The sequence below is a fragment of the Anser cygnoides genome, chromosome 25, assembly GCF_040182565.1.
Source record: "Anser cygnoides isolate HZ-2024a breed goose chromosome 25, Taihu_goose_T2T_genome, whole genome shotgun sequence".
Classification (NCBI taxonomy): domain Eukaryota; kingdom Metazoa; phylum Chordata; class Aves; order Anseriformes; family Anatidae; genus Anser; species Anser cygnoides.
In genome coordinates, this window is record NC_089897.1 from 3,010,234 (window position 1) to 3,032,352 (window position 22,119).

A 22,119-nucleotide genomic window follows, 5' to 3' on the forward strand; every position below is an offset into this window, starting at 1 on the left:
TTTTTTTTTTTTTTAAACCACGACACCGTGGGCCAGCTAGCATAAATTCATGGCATTGAAGGGACATGCCAGCTGGCCTGCATGCAGTATAGTCCCTACATCAACCTAATCAAAAATGCATTAATCACAAATCACATTATCCATCTACATATTTGCTATTTTAAGTTTATGCTAATTGTCTTGTCTTCCTCTACAGCCAGTGGGGAAAAAAAAGGCTCCTCCAGAATACGTACAATGTCCTTCTTAACTGTTCTTTTCCTCTGCATTGACCAGCTACAGGGCTGCCGAAACAGTCCTCCAGAACAGCTCCAGACACCCCCTGCATTCATCTTTCCCTTCCCCAGTTCATTCGTGTTAACATCCTCATCTCCTCTCTAACAAAAATCCCAGTTCTATTCACTCTTTCCTAATCGACTCCCAGTTTTGCAGGTTTTACTTACTGATTTGTATTTATGTTATGGTGGCCTTGATAAATTCTATCTCGGTCAGCAGGTCCACAAGGCAAGTACTCCCTTTTCATCACATATATAAAATTTCTCATTTTTACAGTTTTTGACATTGCTATCTTGCTAGTGCAGCCACTGATAAGATTTAAATGGCTGCATACACATTATTCTTTCACTATATGTAACTCGTTATCTCTCATGTTAGAAGAGAAAATGAATTCTTTAGATTGTATTACATTATGTACACACGCAGCCTAATTGGGTATAGAGTAGTTCCCAGAGCTCACAGAAATCAAATCTTTGCAAAAGATATATGAATGAAAAAGAGAAATAGTATGTTTTAAATTCGAACAATGTCAAAGAAACAAAGCCATATTCTTTAAAACTATATGGGAAATAATGTTTGTGAACTCAAGTCTCTTCCATTTGGATTTGAGTAATTTATTTGAATGAACGAATGATACCTGTTTTAGATGATTTAGATATCATACCACAGTTATAATATCTATCCACGTATGCTGCATTGAAAACTGTACAGTTAGACCAGTACCCAAACAAGTCAGCTCTATAGACATTATTCTGTAGTCAGTTCACAATTAGCAAAATCAAACCCTCTGTCCAAGAGCATTTACCAAATGCTTCTTGCACTCCAGCAGGCTCGGTGACGTGTCCATGTCCCTGGGGAGCCTGTCCCAGTGCCCGACCACCTCTGGGTGCAGAACCCCTCCCTAACCCCCAGCCTGACCCTCCCCTGTCCCAGCTCCACGCCGTCCCCTCGGGTCCTGTCGCTGTCCCCAGAGAGCAGAGCTCAGCGCCTGCCCCCCGCTCCCCTCGTGAGGGAGCTGCAGGCCGCCATGAGGCCTCCCCTCGGCCTGCTCTGCTCTGGGCCGAACAAACCAAGGCACCTCAGCCGCTCCTCGCACGTCTTCCCCTCAGGCCCTTCACCATCTTTGTAGCCCTCCTTTGGGCACTCTGTAGTAGTTTTAAGTTCTGATATTGTGGCACCCAAAACTGCATGCAGTACTCGAGGTGAGGCTGTGCCAGCACAGAGCAGAGCAGGACAGTCCCTTCTCTCGACCGGCTGGCATTGCTGTGCCTGATGCACCCCAGGACACGGTTGGCCCTTCTGGCTGCCAGGACATACTGCTGGGTCACGTTCAACTTGCTGCCGACCAGAACCCCCAGATCCCTCTCTGCGGGGCTGCTCTCCAGCCTGTCGTCCCCCAGTCTGTATGTAAAACCCAGGTTGCTCCAACCCACGTGCAGAATCCAGCACTTGCTCTTGTTAGTATCAAAATGCAAGGATCAGCAATACAGAAGTAATCAGTTAAACACATACCTCTCAGATCATCTAGGCGAAAATGTCCTCTTCTTTCTGTACTTTCCGCATTCTTCAAGAAATCATTTGTTTTAATATCAAGGCTGGGTAGCTGTTTTCTCTGGTTTATTGAGGAGGGTCCACCATAAAGGTTTGATGTCTGATCATAACCTGGTGAACCTTGACTGAAAACACCGGGCTTCCTCCCGTCACCCAATCTGTTAGGAGATTTGTCCCCTGCCCCTCCAACAGCAGAATCTTTGCCATAACGGGAGCCTAACTGTCCTAAATCCCTGTCCTCACCCCTACCATCCCTTTGATCTGATTCTTCGTCATGGGATGAGCCTTTGTGGCCTGGCCCTCTGAAATCACCGGCAGTTCCCTTTCCAGCTTCATCTCGTGCAGATTTGCCGACACGTGAATCAAGCCCATATTTGCCACCCATTCCAACAGCTCCTGCCATACCTTCTGTACCCCAGGCTGAATGTAACTCCTTTCCATCACCTCCCAACCTGCCAACACCACCCCCTCCAGCCCTGCCTCCAGCTGAACCCCCATCCTTTCCATATGCAGACCCAGCACCTTGTATGGCAGAGCCACCAACACCCCTGCCCTCTGAAGATAAGCCAGCTCCTCCTGCTCCACCTCCATATCCTTGAACACTGCTAAGCCCAGCATCCCGACCGTGATGTGAACCCATTACTTCTTCACCTCCAAAAGGAAAATGAGCTACTCCTGCCGCAGCACCACTTGATAGACCATCTCTTCCATAGGAAGATCCAGCCCCCCTTGCACTAGTTATACTACCACCAGCCCCAGCTGGGAGACCATCCTTTCCATAGGGAGACCCTACACCACCAAAACCACCTGCACCAGCACCACCAACACCAGCCCCAGTTCCCATACCCACTGGAAGGCCACCTTTTCCATATGGAGACCCAACACCTCCCAAGCCAGCTACACCAGCACCGCCAACACCAGCCCCAGCCGGGAAACCATCCTTACCATAAGGAGAACCAACTCCCCCTGCACCAGCCAAACCTGAACCACCAACACCAGCTCCAGCTGGGAGACCATCCTTTCCATAGGGAGATCCAGCACCTCCAAAACCACCTGCACCAGCACCACCAACACCAGCCCCAGCTCCATCTGGGAGACCATCCTTTCCATAGGGAGACCCAACACCTCCCAGACCACCTACACCAGCCCCACCAACACCAGCTCCAGCTGGGAGACCATCCTTTCCATAGGGAGAACCAACACCTCCAAAACCACCCACACCAGCACCACCAATACCAGCCCCAGCTCCAGCTGGGAGACCATCCTTTCCATAGGGAGACCCAACACCTCCCAGACCACCTGCACCAGCCCCACCAATACCAGCCCCAGCTCCAGCTGGGAGACCATCCTTTCCATAGGGAGACCCAACACCTCCCAGACCACCTGCACCAGCACCACCAATACCAGCCCCAGCTCCAGCTGGGAGACCATCCTTTCCATAGGGAGACCCAACACCTCCCAGACCACCTGCACCAGCACCACCAGCCCCAGGTCCCATTCCCACTGGAAGGCCATCTTTTCCATAGGGAGATCCAACACCTCCAAAACCACCTACACCAGCACCACCAACACCAGCCCCAGCTCCAGCTGGGAGACCATCCTTTCCATAGGGAGATCCAACACCTCCCAGACCACCTGCACCAGCACCACCAATACCAGCCCCAGCTCCAGCAGGGAGACCATCCTTTCCATAGGGAGACCCAACACCTCCAAAACCACCTACACCACCAATGCCAACGCCAGCGCCAGCTCCAGCTGGGAGACCATCCTTTCCATAGGGAGACCCAATACCTCCCAGACCACCTACACCAGCACCACCAACACCAGCCCCAGCAGGGAGACCATCCTTTCCATAGGGAGAACCAATACCTGCTGCACCACCTGCACCAGCACCACCCACTCCGGCTGGGAGACCATCCTTTCCATAAGGAGAACCAACACCTCCCAAACCTCCTACACCAGCCCCACCAACACCAGCCCCAGCTGGAAGACCATCCTTTCCATAGGGAGACCCAACACCTCCCAGACCACCTACACCAGCCCCACCAACACCAGCCCCAGCTGGGAGACCATCCTTTCCATAGGGAGACCCAACACCTCCCAAACCACCTGCACCAGCACCACCAACACCAGCCCCAGCTGGGAGACCATCCTTTCCATAGGGAGACCCAACACCTCCAAAAACACCTACACCAGCACCACCAACACCAGCCCCAGCTCCAGCTGGGAGACCATCCTTTCCATAGGGAGAACCATTACCTTCTGCACCACCTGCACCAGCACCACCAGCCCCAGGTCCCATTCCCACTGGAAGGCCATCCTTTCCATAGGGAGATCCAACACCTCCCAGACCACCTACACCAGCACCACCAATACCAGCCCCAGCTCCAGCTGGGAGACCATCCTTTCCATAGGGAGATCCAACACCTCCCAGACCACCTACACCAGCACCACCAATACCAGCCCCAGCTCCAGCTGGGAGACCATCCTTTCCATAGGGAGATCCAACACCTCCAAAACCACCTGCACCAGCACCACCAACACCAGCCCCAGCTGGAAGTCCATCCTTTCCATAGGGAGAACCAACTCCCCCTGCACCACCTGCACCTGCACCACCCACTCCAGCTTGGAGACCATCCTTTCCATAAGGAGAAACAACACCTCCCAAACCTCCTACACCAGCCCCACCAACACCAGCCCCAGCTGGAAGACCATCCTTTCCATAGGGAGATCCAACACCTCCAAAACCACCTACACCAGCACCACCAGCCCCAGCTCCAGCTGGGAGACCATCCTTTCCATAGGGAGAACCATCACCTTCTGCACCACCTGCACCAGCACCACCAGCCCCAGGTCCCATTCGCACTGGAAGGCCATCCTTTCCATAGGGAGATCCAACACCTCCAAAACCACCTACACCAGCACCACCAGCGACAGTCCCAGCTCCAGCTGGGAGACCATCCTTTCCATAGGGAGATCCAGCACCTCCAAAACCACCTGCACCAGCACCACCAACACCAGCCCCAGCTGGAAGACCATCCTTTCCATAGGGAGAACCAACTCCCCCTGCACCAGCTAAACCTGAACCATCAACACCAGCCCCAGCTGGGAGACCATCCTTTCCATAGGGAGATCCAGCACCACCAAGACCACCTACACCAGCCCCACCAATACCAGCCCCAGTTCCCATTCCCACTGGAAGGCCATCTTTTCCATAGGGAGAGCCAATTCCTCCTGCACCACCTATACCAACCCCAGCTGGGAGACCATCCTTTCCATAGGGAGACCCTACACCACCAAAGCCATCCACACTTGTACCACTGGCACCAGGTCCCATTCCCACTAGAAGGCCATCTTTTCCATAAGGAGAGCCAATTCCTCCTGCACCAGCTGCACCAACACCAGCCCCAGCTGGGAGACCATCCTTTCCATAGGGAGATCCTACACCACCAAAGCCATCTACACCTGTACCACCAATACCAGCCCCCGTTCCCATTCCCATTGGAAGGCCATCTTTTCCATACGGAGAGCCAACACCTCCAAAACCACCTACACCAGCACCACCAACGCCAACGCCAGCGCCAGCTCCAGCTGGGAGACCATCCTTTCCATAGGGAGATCCAACACCTCCCAGACCACCTACACCAGCACCACCAACACCAGACCCAGCGGGGAGACCATCCTTTCCATAGGGAGACCCAACACCTCCCAGACCACCTACACCAGCCCCACCAACACCAGCTCCAGCTGGGAGACCATCCTTTCCATAGGGAGACCCAACACCTCCAAAACCACCTGCACCAGCACCACCAATACCAGCCCCAGCTCCAGCTGGGAGACTGTCCTTTTGATAGGGTGATCCCATTTGTCTTCCGGCTCCATCAGCTCTAACCCAATTTCCAGCTCCAGCCCCAGCTTCACCTGATTGTCCATGTTTACCGTAGAACCCTCCCATTTTACCTGCAGTAGCGTCATTAACATCTGCCCCAACTGGTAGACCATCTGGACCATAGAGTACCCCCATTTCTCCTGCAGAACTGCCACCTGCACCAGTTCTAGCCCCATCTCCAGCTGGGAGACCACCTGGGCCATACAGCAAGCCAGATCTTCCTGCCTGACCTACATGACCACCAGCATCAACTGTTAAGCCATCCTTGCCATACAGAGCCCCTGTTTCTCCTTCTCTTTTTATACCGACTCCATTCACACCAGCCACAGTAGGCAGACCATCCTTGCTATAGGGGGATCTCATTCCTCCTGCAGTCTCAGTACCTGCAGCATTCTTACCAGATCTAGTCCTACCTAGCATATCATCCTTACCATACAGGGAATGCTTGTCTCCCACTCTGGTTGAATCAGGATCAAGTCCACCTAACACAGAACTTCCATCAGTAGCACCTAATCTCTTGATACCACCAAAGCCAGCTCTAGAACTATTATCACCTACTTTATCATTTTTGTCATGCCAAGAATCCATACCTTCTGCATCAGCCATGTCAACATCAACTGCATCCAACATACCCTCATCTCTGCCATCCACAGAACACCATTCATCTGCTCCTCCTGCTCTATCATCAGTATTTGCTCTACCTGTCATAGAATCCTGGCTGTGTACAAGCCTTAAACCTTTCTTCCCTCCTAAAATTTTTAGTCCAATGTTACTGTCATCATCTGTCATTGATTCTCCATCTCCCTCTGCTCCAGAAAACTGCCCGGGCCCCATTGTTCCATCTCTGTACGTTTTGCGTAGCCCCTCTTTTCCCAGAAATATATATCCTTCATCAGCATCAGTAGAGTAGCCTTGACTGCCTTCTTGGCCATTTCTGTACCAGTCATCTTTTTCCATGCCAGCATCCGTAAGATGATCTTTATCACTAAGATGTTCTCTGCATTTAGGTTTCTTAGCCCCGTCTTTATCTGTCAATGTTTCTTTCCGCCAGTCAGATTTCTCTTTTTCACCTCCTTCATCCTGTCCCTTTTTTCCTTTGGGATCTGTATTGAAGATGCATTGTTTGATTGAAGGAAAAAAAATACAGCAAAAGAGAGAAAAAACAACAATCAACGTCATGTACTGTGTCAACAAAGAAAATTCATTAGCAAGTTATCATTTCTTTCTAAGACACAGACACATAACACATTTAAATGAACTTAAATTCAATTAAAAACCTTTTTTTTCATTGCTATACTAAGACATAACTTTACATTTCTTAGTTAAGACAACAATTATTTTTAGCTGAAACATGCTTGTTAACAAACAACAAAAAAATTAAGAAGAAAAAAAAAGAAGAAATGGGAGATCAGGGCAAACCCAGTATGATAGATCCAATTTAGAGGGACTTAAGTGGTATCTGGGACTCTTTGGTTCCTTTTGCCTTCTACCTCTAGCCCTGAAGGAGTTGCAGAATATCCCCCACCCAGACTGGTCATCAGTTCCCACCCTTCAATTAGAATCTCATGGCTATTGTGGCAGCTTGCACATTTGGCATCCTGGCACTTGAGAGATCTCCAAACTGAAGACTAAAGATTCCGGTTCTGTGAACAGCTTTGTATTAAACCCATAATTCAGACTTTTCTGAGACAAAAAGTGGGTCATGGACTGTGTTTATTTTCACCCTAGATATAATTCCTGTAGAGCATTGACAGCTCAATGAAGTCAACAGGCAGTTGCTTTTTATGTCATACTCAGCAACCTGCCCTGTTTCTGAAGGGTTACCAAAAAAGGTCTTTATGAAGTACATCAGCTTTTGCTGCAGCAGGAACTCAAAAGAAACCGAAACAACTACACTTGAGAATCAAAAAATAAAAGCCAGCTAACTATTAATCTGAATCATAGTGAAGACTGAATCATAGAATATCCAAGTTGGAAGGGACCCACAAGGATCATCAAGCCCCACTTCTGGATCCCCAGAGGACCACATTGAGAAGAACAGAATAGAACAGAATAGAACAGAATAGAACAGAATAGAACAGAATAGAACAGAATAGAACAGAATAGAACAGAATAGAACAGAATAGAACAGAATAGAACAGAATAGAACAGAAAATCACGTCTTCTTAAACTCTGTCAGGCTTGGTGCTGTGACCACGTTCCTAGGGAGCCTGTTCCAGTGCCTGACCACCCTCAGGTGACAAACCTTTTCCTCATACCCAGCCTGAATCTGCTTTCACTGGAAGGTATATTTCCCATCTTCTTCTGAGCTTCTTCTAACCTGTTTAACCCCTACTTTGGAAAGAAAATACCATCTAGCAAGATGCCCTCTAAATTTCCTTGATTGTATGTATGTTGCATCCTCATTAGAAACACATGCTAGGGTATGGAGTATTTTTAGGTAACTGATGGAGAACATACTACTTCATAGTAACTGGAGAGGAAATAAACCAATAGAGTTTGTCATAACTAAAAAATAAATAAACTGTCTCATCTGAAGAGAAAAGAAGGTCTAAACAGACCTTCATTTCTACAGATACAATTTAGGAACTAGAGGCTCCACAATTTGTTTCTCAGTGAGCAATAAGACAGTGAGAGGATTATTATTTTGTTTACATGCTTCAGGCCAACACTGTGTGAAAAATATAGTGTCACTTACACTCTACAAGAAGATAGGCATTTGAGGAACAGAGTCCAGTGTCGAGTGTGTACATGCCATTGTCAGAGGCCACAACATCCTTGATAACAAGCTGATGGGTCATACCGTCAGGGGTCATGGAGATCTGGTGCTTCTCACTTGCCTCAAGGGGGTGGGTTTTATGTAGCCACACAGCATCATAGCAAGGACTGCGTAGGGTACACTCAAAGACAGCATTTCCCTTCTCGGGACAACGCACATCACTGAGTGGCTGCTGAAATCTCACAGGAATGGCTGGAATGGAAAAAAAAAAAAGAAAAAACACAAATCAAAGGCTACAGAAAAGAAATAGTTATTTCTGTCGTCTCAGAAGAAAACTTGCTGCAGCTGAAGGAAGAAAGACAGGAACTTGCCATGCCTGTGAACACTACTTTAGGCAGACAAAAAAAAAAAAAGACTGAGACATGCTCCTGTGCCTACTTCTACAGTATAGAGAGGTAGATTTTTGTCTTTATTATCTTAGTATAAGCATTTATACTATCCATCACTGTGATGTGCTGGTAATTTGTAGTCATTAATGTATTTCAGCATCCTGATACTAGTATTGAGGTTGACCGTTGTTATGTTAAGCTTACAAAAATAAACTACAGCATAAGGTAAGTTAAGGAATTTGTCAACTACCATCCAGAAGTCCAAAGGGTACTTGAACCTAGTCCTTTGGACAACAAATGCAACATCCATACCACATAATCACCTTCCAGATGTTTTTCACCTGTGTCATAAGGAGCAAACCATTATTAAGCAACACAAAAAAGTCTTCTGTTGTCATCAGCTTTGACTGCTGAGCTTTGCATATGCTCCTACATGAAACTTTCCAGCAAAAATAATTTCTTGATACAGCTGCAGATCAGATACATCTAACTGAAATCCTTACATTCAGCATCCAGTTCAGTTGAGAAAACAGGTACATCTTCCACTCTGACTTGATATAAGCCTGCATCTTCTGGCTGCACATCGTTGACAATGAAATTATACCTTTTTCCAATCCGCCTCAGGTAGTGCTTTCTGTATTCATCCCCTGTTCCATATCTGAGCCTCTCACCATCCTAGGAAGAGAAACAACATACTCTTAAAGACAACACACAACTAGCACAAGGCATTTCAAATAAATCAGGCCAAATTTTTGCTATTGATATCAATGAGTGGCAAGAGAGAAGTCTACACTCTATTGCTATTTAAAGTAAACAGCACACAAGCAATACCATGTGCAGTAAGTCCTGCACAGAATACAGCATCTGACTCTCAAACTAGGCAAAGTGGTAATAAGCGCAAGTAAGTTGTTGAAGCTTAACTAACACAGTCACTGTAACTTCAAAGATTTCAGCAACTTCAAAGATAGATAAGCAGGCAAGTTCACAACTCTCCAGTCTGTGATACATTTAGGTTACCTTCTCCATGTTGTGGTTGTATAGGTCTCATGTTATGCATTCAATTCACAAGTTCTTAGTTAGCCTGACCTCTTTAATGATTCAATTTTTACGTACATTAAAGCTACTAACTGCAGTTTTACTGAAATGTATCTTCCAGTGGAACATCCACAACCCTGATCACATGAGGATCACAGCAACACAACTACATAAATGGATGGGATGTTTTACTTCCTTGATATCTTTTATCAAAGAAGTGAATTAGAATGGAATATAACACTCAAATGAATTAAATCAGTCTGTCTTTCTGGTATGAGACTGCAGAATTTCTGCAGCCTGAAAGACATTGCTAGAATTTACTCTTATCTGAAGAGCTCACTTATTTGAAGCAAAAAGGATGTCCGTAACTGACAGAAATGTTTCCACTGTACTTGGATCTATAAATCCCAAGTGATATTCACCACCAAAGATCACCTGGACCCCCACACCAATGCTTTTCCCTAATCAGTCAATGATTCTGTGATAGACAGACTACTTTAAGATTCTTATTTGCTCTCAGATGCTGCCCAATGGATCAAGCATTTAATGCAGACAACTGCAGTGATTTACGACCTGGGCGACTCATCTTAAGCCTTACCTTAAGCAGATAAATTTTGCTGTTACTATTTTTCAGGTCCATCTCTAGGACAAATGTAGCAGTTCCATCCTTGTTGACCTTGATATGTTGCATATTTCTGATACTGTGAATTAACTGCAAAGAAAGATACAAGAACTTGGTAAATGATATGGCTGCCAAGACAGAAGTTCTTAAGTTGTTGAACAAATGTGAAATCTACCTTCTATCTGCAGAGAAAAGAGCTACTTCTAACTTTGTGTATAGAAGAAGCACCTGTAAATGTCCAGAGGTTCTTCTGGTGGGCAAATTGTGTTGTACATGCTGTGCCCTGGTCATTCATACGCTAAACAATCTCTACCTGTCCAGGTTTCTACATACTCTGTATGCGACGGGCAATTTTGACTCTCAGGCATATAACTCTCCAATTCAGTGTTGGAATTCTTATCACAGACAACTGAATACAGAATTTAGCTATGTGGTTCAATAAAAGGATTATCCTAAGTTCACTATCCCCTAAAATTTATGAAGTCAACTCCAAAAAAGTAGGTAGCTTTTTCATCTGCATCAATATAGAAGTAGGACTTTAAAACACTGTCACAAACCGTTGCCTGTCATATAATAACATTTTCATCTGCAATGCAATTTAGGAAGGTTTAGCCCATTTTCAGAAGCTACTGAGGAACTGTAGGGCTTGGCACCTTGTTAAAAATCAGTGCATTCATTGTTTTCAGTTTATCCTACCTCTCCTTGTTCACTCTCTGCATCCCTTCTCATCTCCTGAAGCTTTCTCAGCATGCCACGGAAGTCAGAAATTCCATACTTAATACAGATTTTCTCATAATCTCTTCTATCTGCGTGTAGTAACAGTTGAAAGATTGCTTCTTTATCCAATGTTTTTTGTTTTGGTACTGGGGCCCTTGGAAACAGGGGGAAAAAAATCAAGAATTTTTGAAAGACAGTAAGATGTCTTTTTTCTATACTTAATCCTCTTTCAGTTTACTCTCCATCATTTCTGTAGTTCACTTGCTCCTGTACATATAGACAAGAAAGGATAAGACTCTTCTGGCACAGGCTTTCTGTATCTAGACTACCAAATGAAACGGTGTCAGGGAATAGTCTTGCCCTGGGACATATAGAGCACTGTAAATTTAGCAGTCTGGACAATTACTTATCAGAGCCGCTGGCACAGTTTGGCCCAGGCCAACCTGTACTTTCCCAAATTATTTCTCGGCACAGTTCAGGAGTTTACATAGGCCAGAGATCATTCCCATTAGGCAGTGTTTGAGGTTTCCTGCTTGGGAAGTAAAGGGAGCTCAGCAATGGGCACATGGCAGACTGCAGATGGCATGGGAACCAGGGCTCAGTCCCTGATTGCCCAGAGAGACCATTACATGAAGATTTGCCACTCAGCCATGAAGTTACTTGTGAGCTTAAAATGGGGAAGTGGAGAAACAGACCTTTTAAAGTCAAAATCTTCTAGTGCAAAGGAACATACACTTCAAGGCAAGGTTGGTACCTCGTGTTCATCTCAGTCTCACAGATAGTAGCAAACTGTTCTGATATGTCTGTCCATATGCTGTCTCACAGCAACTTTGGAAACAACATATTGGCATGAAGGTCTATGAAGTTACCATATCAAGAAACCTCTGGGAAGTGTAAAAATGGCCTTCATTATACGGAGGCTTACCGCTTCCTCAGCAGCTTCCTGAGGTCCTGAAGCTTCTTCTTCAATTCTGTTACGAGGGGGCGGGATGACGACACACAACAGAGAGGGAGGGATTAAAACAACGACAACAAAAAATCAGACGCCCAACACTCTAAGATATGGTCCCCAAAAGAAGATAATGCTAAACAGCCCCCAACAGGAGACCATTCCACTATTCTGTGTTTACCTCTGGTGATGTTTTTATACTTTACTAAAAAACTGCTGGAAAGCTTACAGGTTCATCTGCCAAACTCATGTTCTTTTAGTGTCATTAAAGGTCACTGCTTTCTACGGAGCTTTCCTCTCTTTCTAGAGAGGACACTCTAGAGACCCACAATTTTCCAGCCACGTTAACATGTTTGATGAATTTGACAGCCAAAAATCCTTTTCTAGCACATACCTAGAATCATTATTTGTAATAGCTCAAAGCCATGTTTAAAAATGTCACTTTACCCAAAAGTAAACAGCAAGCAGAAAGTGCAGACAGAACACTAGAGATACATTAACCTTCTCTTACTTTATTTTATTTTATTTATTTAACAAGTTTGGGTAAGTTTCAAGGCCATAAAAGACAGAGAACCTCCTAAAGAATTATGCTACTGTTTATTTCCTCAGAATGGAGACTAAATGACTTAATATTTCCTTTGTTTCTGCTGTAAGGTCTATACAAGATTAAACAATTCTTTCCCCTGATAAAGCTAGGGAGGCAGGTAGGTCCTGGTAATGTTTTCCTATTCCTTCCTCAAAGGCCTTTAGCACTTTCTCTGATAGCATGCTAATTATGTAACTGTTTCATTTCGTGTTTGCTCCTCCCCACCTCCTGTTTTTCTTTCACAGAGCAATGAAGAAGAATAAGCAAAAAATGTACTAGATAGATAAGTATTTGGAATGCAAAAAAAAAAAGTATATATATATATATATATATATATATATAAAACTCACCATCAGCAGACTGAGCAGGAACATATTGTGCTTTCCTCTTAAAGCCAACTGAGAGTTTAGAAGAGAAACAAATGAAAAGCAATTCATAAGATGAACAAGATAACATAGACTAACATCAGTAAGCCTATGAACCATAAAATCTATGCATCTGTCATCAGTGCAAGAGGAAATTCTAGTCTGGATTTCGTTGTTAGCTTGACACTGATTCCTAGTCATCCCCACCTATAGTGCAACATTTCTATTGCAATTGCTTCTGTGCTTATTGGATACTCTGTGCAGTGGACGAGATTGTTTCTGCCCTTACAGTTGAAGCTTACAGTTTAAGTAATGGTACAAAAAGAAGATTGACCAACTTGTCCAACATGATAAAAAAAAAAGGATCAAGCCAATTTAACACTAAATCCAGAGCTTCTTGGCATGGTCTGGTGCATCGATAACAATATCCATCTTCTTCTGTGTTGCCTTAAAGCTCGTATTGTCATGGAGTCACCTAAGTGGGGGAAGTTGCAGAAGACCTCCAGTCCTCAATGAGGTAGAAAATAGCCCTTCACACCAAGGATACTTAGACAATGCTCTGGGCACCCACCCCCAAGGGACAGTGAAGCCAATTACATGGGACCACAGGATATTTGAACTACAGAACTAGTCAGTCTTACCCTGTATGATCCTGAGGCCAGCAGAGCATGTAGCTTCCCCATATTCATTTACAGCAAAGCAACGGTACACATCAGTGTCGTCTACAGTGAGTTTATTTATCTTAAAAAGAAGAACATAGTAAGAGCTTGCAGCCATGTACTGTGGTTCACTTATTCAACTTCTAATAAAACAGCTACTTGGTGAAATTTCAGATCTTTCTTCTGTTCTCAGAATGACTCCAAAAATGGCTCATTTGACTTTTGTGCCATTTCAGACCTGATGATATCTATATCTTCTTTTATTTGTGAAATATTTAGACCATTTTGCTCTTTTGGCACATTTTAAGAGAATAAATTCTCACAATGTCATCATCTCTAGTATTTGTGATCTGCATCTATTTTGACATTCAGCTTCTCTTCCTGTTTCATCTTGATCATCATTATATAGGTGGAGTGATGCAATTCAGTCCTGAGCTGTGTTTTAGGCTTTTCTAGTAGTTGATTACCTAACCACTTTTGCTAGATGCTGATGTTTCCACCCCGATAGCCCACTGCAGGCTTCCCCTTTTCATTGTGCTCCCTGCTTTGTGTGTCCTGTCCACAGTATTTGATCTTTACCTTCAGAACGTATTCATTTATAACTTTATTGAAGAATATTTCATATTTGCCAGGATCATCCATTTCTCCTTTTGCACGCCTCCATTTCACCTCAGGGGTTGGAACACCTTTGACCACTGCTCTGAAAATGGCATTTTTACCTTTTGAAAGAGGCAAGAAATTAGTTATTGAAGACAAGCTTGAGCATAAGGATTCTCATGTCAGGCTCCTTGTGTTATCAATAAAGTGATCCTCAGAGTGAGCCACCTCTGCTGTTTTGGACAGAAACATTCTTTAAAAATAATTCTTTTGGTTCTCTCTGTGAAGAATGCCTAAATTACCAATTTAATTTGGAGGAATTTGAACATTTAATGCAAGATACCTGCAATAACCTAATAACCTTGTCTAACTCACCAGTTTTCAAAGAGATTTAAAAACTAACTTTAAAATTCACCAGTGACAAATATGGACTCTCCCTGCATTTTTATTGCACATCCATGTGGATAGAGAAAGCTTTTTTTTCCTCTTTTTTTTTTTTCCTCTTTTTTTTTTTGCTATCTTGGTCTGATTTTCAACTCTCTTAATAGTAAGAAGTAGTAGGGAATACATGCTTACATGCTTGAGGAGAATGGCTATCATATAGGTAGTGTGTATAAGTTGGTATGGACCAAAATTGTGCCAGTAGCACATCTAAGCTGAACTTGCTATAGCTCTGTTGATTACAGAAATAATTAGAGGGTGTTAGCAGTCTCGGCTGGCAGGCTAACACCCCATTTAAAGACCTTTTACGATTGAATATAGACAAACCCTGTCATTATTGACATAGGGAAAAGTGCCACAGCCTAGACTTGAACTAAGGGACTAATTCCCTTGCACTCCAAACACACAGGCTCTGCTATCTGAAGAGACAAGGAAGGGAGAAGAGAATGGGGTTCACCTGTGAGGTCTCTCCATCTCTCCTCTAATAACCTGAGTATACTGCAGCTGACCACTGAAATCTCCAACAGCTTCAAAGTCTTAGGAGACATAAAACAACTAATCAGAGAAGTGACTCATGTGTAGGTAAGTGGGGGTGTCACACTGGAACAGAAAAGGAGATGAGTGGATGTTGCTCGGGGAGGAAATGATTATTATCTTTCCTTTGTAATAGTTTTGGTCTTCAGATGACCAACAATGTTAAAATGTCTCCCCAGAAAGTCTTGCAATATTTCCCACACCCTTCTGCAGTCACCAGCAAAAAAAAAAAATATGATGCATCAAGCTCTGTTGGCCATGCAGCCAACAGATTCTTACGAAAAGAATCTTTCTTCACAGTTTTTCCAAGATTGCAGTACCAGAACTATTATTAAAGTCTGAATCCAATTGATTATACTTTTGTCAAATTGTAACAGCTTGGAGTACCAGCTAATCCATTCACTGAATGAAATGATGCAACAATAAAATAAAAAATAAAATAAAATAAAATAAAAAGAAACTCAGAGTGCATCTGCATAGACACTGAATTCTCTTTATGCAATGGATGACCTTAATGCCCTAATATTTTGTATATGGACCATGCAGAACCTACATTGAATGAAATAACATAGAAAGTATGACCGACCACTGATTCGGTTCATGCCTGAAACTCGCAGGCGAAAGGCAGGTGGTGGAGGTGCGATGCACCACTAGAGGCCACTGTGCTCCTTCTTAAAATTTCAATGGCCCACGGATATCGACACATGGGTGTGACAACACTGAAATCCAGGGTGCTAGAAATTGTTCAGGCTCGTGAGGAAGGAGGTGCTACACGAACTACGCAGGCTATCCACTCCAAAAAGATACTCGCTGTAAGGGTAGAAAGATTACCGGAAAGCTTCCCATTGATTTTGCGCCTTGGCTCATTATTTGCCTCCTCTATGCACAATTTGCATTGCTTCTTGATGGAGAACTACAGCCTAAATAGCACCAGCGGTTCCTCTTACTTTAAAAGGCAGCTAATCTTGTGCTGAACATTCATGAATCCAGTTAGTTAAACAGGAAAATAAAAACCATAGAATCATTAAGGTTGAAAAAGACCTCTAAGATCATCTAGTCCGACCATCCACCACCTACCACCAATATTGCCCACTGAACCACATCCCTAAGTACCACATCTACCCTCTCCTTAAAGACCTCCAGGGACAGTGACTCCACCACTTCCCTGGGCAACCTGTTCCAATGAACATTTTTCAAGGTGTTTAACCTTTTGCTACAAAATGCTTATCTTGAGATCTTCCTGCAATAATTCACAGGATTTGTTGTATACATTAGGAGCCATATTTTGATTGCACATACAATAGTTAAAACTCAGGAGAGCTCCAGCAGTACTAATGGAACTTTCCTAAGTAGTACATAGACTTTGGCCACACAATACTTTTTGTGGTCTAGTCAAATCTCTTTAGAAACTAGCTTGATTTAATCTGGAAAATTGACATAGGGGAGACACGGAATCAAGCCTGTGGGTCTGTGACTAACTTTTTTTTTTTTAAGAATCTCACCTTCCTGCAATGTTAGAGTGACAGGTTTCCGCTCAAAGTCAGGTGTACTGCATCCTTCTGGAATCTTATCCACAAATTGGGCAATATTTACTCCTGGGACAGAAGATTTCTTGTAGGATTTCACTAGAAAGGCAAGGAAAAATACATTCAATTAAGATAATGCGTTTGTGTTTTAGAAATGGTCACGCAATCTGCATCACCTCCCTGTAGAACAGGGAGGGTTTCTGCTCTGCTCCACTTGGACAAGAAAGGAACCATCCGTTCTTCTACTTCAGGCTGGGAATGTATCCACAGGCTGGAGCATTAAGGTCTGTGATTTTGTGTTGACTTATTGCACAGCTATGGCTGAAATGGGAAAATCTGCAATCAAGATAGCAGTCCAGGGCCACAATAGCTTACATGCCTAGCAGTGTTTTGGACAGAGAATGCTTTTACGTCAGTCATTATTCCAAATAAAAATTCAAAGTCTGCCATGAGGAAAACCCTACTGCAAAGGTCAGCGGAACCTGATGGGCCAGTTTCTGGTGTCTCTCCTGGTGGTGGTGAGAGACAGACACCTAGTTGCCAAACAACACCAAAAGCAAGTTGGGCTTATTCTCAGGGTTAGTCCAGATAGGTTCCACAGCTGTGGCTGTTCTCTCACCTGCCGGATGGCTTGTCATGATGCTGTGCTCAGCTGCTTGTGGTCAGCACAAATAGGCTACAGGCTCTCCTGTGAAGAAGACAAAACATTATTTACAGTTCACAAAGGAGATGAAAGACCTTAACGCTGCTCACCTTTATGATGCAGTTTGCCCTTCCTCGCTTGCTACATCCCAGCATCCCAGTTGAGAAATGCCTGACAGCCAACATAGCTCTGCCACCCCTTTCCAAATCACATCATGACAGTTTTGAACCATAAGCATGATGCAAACCAGGTAGGAAAATGGCTAGTGGGGCTAAGCTGAAAACAAACGCATCTAACAGCATCCCTCTGACACATCATCCATTTACATGTCATCTGGCTTTCCTCCAAAGACCTCCTCTCATGTTTCAAGCAAATATTACACCACATGGCACTCACGCGGTGAGTTCTGATGGATGGCAAGAGCAGTTGCTGAGAAGAAAGCCACAGAGATGGATGTCTAAACTGGGGCACGAAGCAGAAGCACGTCCTGATCTAAGTAAGCTCGTCTAAATTAGCAACAGACCTGAGAGCACACTATAAACTAGTACTTACTCTAGAAGGAAATGGTGAAGTGTGAACTTGGCATTAACTAGTTATTGTTATAGATCACTCATGTGACCCTCTGTCAAAGGCGTCTCTTTCCCTGTATTTATAAAGTAGACAGCAAATAATGTAACACATCACTATCTTGCAAGCAAATTGTGAAGGCAGATTTCTTGTCATATGAGAGATGATCAGAAACTATAGAGTTACTGCAGCTCTGAAAGAGCAATTAGATTAGATTCCCATGTGGGATTAATGCTATGTCTCTGCTTACCCGTCTGCACTCCTTTGCTCAACACAGTCAGGCTGTGTTGTGACTGCAACCCTTACCAGTTTTAAAAGGAAGAGGGACTTTGACAGCACACCTTTGATCTTCTTTCTGTTTCCTGTATCAACTGACGTTCATGCAACCATGTATTGCCACACTACACCTGATGAAAACGCTGGGTAGGACCCCGGCATTTCCCTATTATACATCTGGCTCAGAGCTGTGTTATCCGTGTGAAACCTGGTTTCAGCTGAGGGTAAAAAACAACTAAGCTACCAAAAAAATCATTTGTGCTCTATGTCCCACAGACAGGCCAAAGACAGTGTAACTCGGTGTCTTTGAGTCAAATTCTGAACCAAGAGGATAAATTTCATTTTTCAATTCATCGGTAGTTGCAAATAAGAACATAGACATCTCTCCACAACAAAGCACTGGCTCTACTGTTTTTAACATATATCTCATTTTAGGGCTCTACACACCATACAAATCTCAAACAACTACAGGATCACTACTGATTACTTGGAAAATCATTCTGTTAGCCTCACTAAATTTAGTGGAAATGCCCGTAAAATGATAGAAACAGGAAACGATACGTGGGACTGTGTGAAGGATGGTCAAGTCCCCTCTAACACCACCCCAGTCTGGTGTGGGTGTTACTATCCACTAGTTTTACATATCCACACACACTAGCTGGAACACTGATATTTTGGCATTATCTTATACCTTCTACTGTAAAAATCTATTTGTGGTGTTTTAAAAATTGCAAATGAAGGGAATGAACAGCTCGTGGGAAGGAAAAATGCAAAACTGAAATGATCAAAAGACGATTCCAGGTTGCACCAGGCAAGGCACTGCACAGCAAGTGGCAGAGCTCTTCAGAGACTCTTAATCACTATCTCCTGATGGTATTCATTTGTCCTCCAAGGTACTGAACTGTATTAATAGCAAACACTATAATCCCCTACTGCCTTTCACAGTCTTGCATCTTCCTAAACATGTCACCACTCCAGGAGCTGAAATGTCTAACTCTACACAAACGTGACTACTTGTCATTAGCTTGCAACAGTATTCCCCTAAGCTCTCTTTACGTTAGGCTTATATTCGCCCTTCGCTTCTCAAGATTTCTTCCCTCCTACATTAGGCAATTCTGACAAGCATCTATACTGAAACACGAACGTGCTCCTCAGGTCCAAAGCCGTTAAGAAATTCATTTTTTTCTTATGTCATCATGTGTCAAGTCAATCAGGGGTTTTCAGGTGCGACTGTGGACATATGCTAACGTAATTCCAAACTATAAAGAGATGGCTACTCTCAAACCTAGCTGAAAAAATAAAAATACTGACGATATTCATACATATAGTAATAGACATCATACATGCATCCTCTCAATATGCACTGTGTGTAAACTGCTGAGTTAACATGGCCTTAAATATTTCAGAAATTGACATGGATTAAAGATAAGCTGCTGTGAGTCCTTAAACTCCTGTGAATTCTTGCCTTCTGGAGAGTGAGACAGAAGCATCCTAATGCCACACATTGACTGCAAAGTTAAAATAACATTGCCAGGATATGCAAGAGAACATTCCTTCAGCGGAATTAATCCAACCACATCATATTTTCTAGTGTCTCCCATGTTAAATGTGGTTTTGGAAATACCGTATCAGCTGGCACAAAAACTTTCAGAATATGTCCTGCTTACTTTTAAAATTTCTACTCCCTTATTACATTAACCTTGTTTTACTTTGACTTCAGTTTAATCCTAGAAAAAAATAAATCACAGTTGTTTTTTTTTTGTTGTTGTTGTTTGTTTTTTAAAGAAATGAAAGACAGCAAAAACTTTCCAAAAATTGTCATGGTAGAATTTATATCTCCACCCACAGTTGCCTGAACCAAAGTTCTGTGCACTAAGATGATCGCTGATGTTGCCATTTAGTCAAAAGAGGCAGACAAATGCTTCCAAAGGGCAGCAAACCCCTCCTCTATCAAACGCTCTTCACCAACAGTCCTAGCATAACAGGGCTAATGCTGGAATTAGCTCAACACTCTCAGTCCTCTGAAAAACAGAGGACTTCATCCGCTAGCCTCATTCAGATAACCAAGATAAGACTTGGCTATTTCTTATCCCATGTAGAAATCTATCTGGTTTTCAGGGGCAGAGATGTCCCCTTTAGAGACAGTGGCAAAGCTTCCACTGCTGTGAATGCAGAACAGAAGCAAACACTTGACTACTGACAACATTTTTAGACTGGCAAAATAAACCAGACAGCCTGAAGGGATGGGAGGTCTGCCTTTCATCCTGTGTATCCATCAATCTATCCAGACGAGACAGTGCAAGAGCCCATTCCCTTTTGTACTATGACGGCACTAGTGATAGGCCATAAATCAGCTAAGTGAATAAGGAAAACATTTGGAAGTCACAGGATTTGGTGGTACAAGTGGTGTCACAAGTAGTTATTTATGGGGTTCAGCCAGTAGAACACAGACGAGTTATAACTGCTGGCAAAGCCTGGTGAGCAAAATTAGGCAAACCTGTAGAGAAGTGACAGGCAGCAAGCAAGCGATTCATATGCAGGTGATGGATTCAGGGGCATGGGACTTACTATTGGCGCAAGCACAGCACAGGTGGGGTACAAAGCCATTAGTACAGACCACAGTAGAAGACTTAAATCATTATAATAAATTAATCAGCAACAGATGCAGCATTCTATTTCTCTTTGTAATTCATAAAAATCAGGACAGTTCCAACACAGTGAATGTTCAAATTGTGTGTTCAATCCCAAATCCAAACTGTGTTTTACACTAGCAGATCCAGAAGAATCTCCCACCTAAAATTTCTCTTTTAGCTTTGGGTAGGCTTTGTTTGATTGTTTGTTAACATTAAACGATATTTTGAGTTTGAGTCTTCCCATCTCAGATGATTTTTTAATGGAAAGTCTCATACTCCTGTTAGAGCCGCAAAACTGAAGGCCAGCAACTGTAAGAAGTGCAACTTCATGAAAACTTTTGAGTAGGTCACAGAGGGGGAATGCCACAAGTACTCCTGTGATGAATGGAGGCCTTGTATAGAGCGAGGAGGAATACCCAAGGATCAGATTTTATGTGACTTATTCCTTCGGAAAATCTATATTTGGCTTGATCTTCTCTTCTGCCTCAGGGATTATGCATGTAAGCGATTGCTCATGCTGTCTACAATTTATGTATGCACACACCAGATACCATAATTTCTTTCATAACAGACACACATTTTCATACAGTCGATGAATTTACGGCAAGTATTGCAGAGCAAATACAAGTTTTACTAAATGTTCAGAAGAAAAAACAACTTATCCATACTTGCTGTCACAAGAAGCAATGCCTCCAAGATAACAAATGGTAGAAAAGAGAGCATACCTGTGCTACATGTCACACGTTAGCTCCATGGGAAACTTGCCGCAGGTCTCCTAGAACCTGCCTTCTAATCAGGGAAATCAGTGCTCGCTGTAGGACACCACCATTCCCAGAAAACTTATGAGCAATTCACAGACCACAGCAACACACAGTCTACCATGACAGTGAAGGTTGCACCTCATCCCCCCAGCTCTGTATCACCCCCACACAAATCTCAGTGACAGCATGACCAAACGCACTACCTTACGGGTTGAGCTTCTGAGCTGACAGTGCTTTAATTCAACACTGCGCCTCCTAGGACCACGGTCGCTTTGTCCGTTGACTCAGATGACAGAGCTCTTCAAAGCTGTTCAAGAGGTCTCTTGGTCACAGATATCCGCAATCTGTATGGAAGAAGCCACATCCCTTATTAGTCTGCCCTAAATA

The 22,119-nt window shown here is 43.7% G+C and overlaps 1 protein-coding gene across 5 annotated transcripts in view; it reads right to left on the reverse strand.

Moving 5' to 3' along the window:
• IGFN1 (immunoglobulin like and fibronectin type III domain containing 1) overlaps positions 1-22,119 on the reverse strand; it is a 60,897-nt gene that overhangs the window by 12,763 nt on the left and 26,015 nt on the right. For 4 of the 5 annotated variants that reach the window (XM_066983230.1, XM_066983231.1, XM_066983229.1 and 1 more), the window contains 12 exons: positions 21,936-22,076; positions 17,472-17,540; positions 16,829-16,951; positions 14,334-14,473; positions 13,737-13,836; positions 13,081-13,128; positions 12,121-12,166; positions 11,175-11,349; positions 10,455-10,568; positions 9,325-9,496; positions 8,412-8,684; positions 1,786-6,816 (listed from right to left, as the gene is read on the reverse strand). In XM_066983230.1, the coding sequence (XP_066839331.1) occupies positions 1,786-6,816; positions 8,412-8,684; positions 9,325-9,496; positions 10,455-10,568; positions 11,175-11,349; positions 12,121-12,166; positions 13,081-13,128; positions 13,737-13,836; positions 14,334-14,473; positions 16,829-16,951; positions 17,472-17,490 (6,241 nt within the window). In that variant the 5' untranslated portion in view covers positions 17,491-17,540; positions 21,936-22,076. The remainder of the gene's footprint in view (positions 1-1,785; positions 6,817-8,411; positions 8,685-9,324; positions 9,497-10,454; positions 10,569-11,174; positions 11,350-12,120; positions 12,167-13,080; positions 13,129-13,736; positions 13,837-14,333; positions 14,474-16,828; positions 16,952-17,471; positions 17,541-21,935; positions 22,077-22,119) is intronic. The other variant, XM_066983232.1, reaches the window with a different exon arrangement.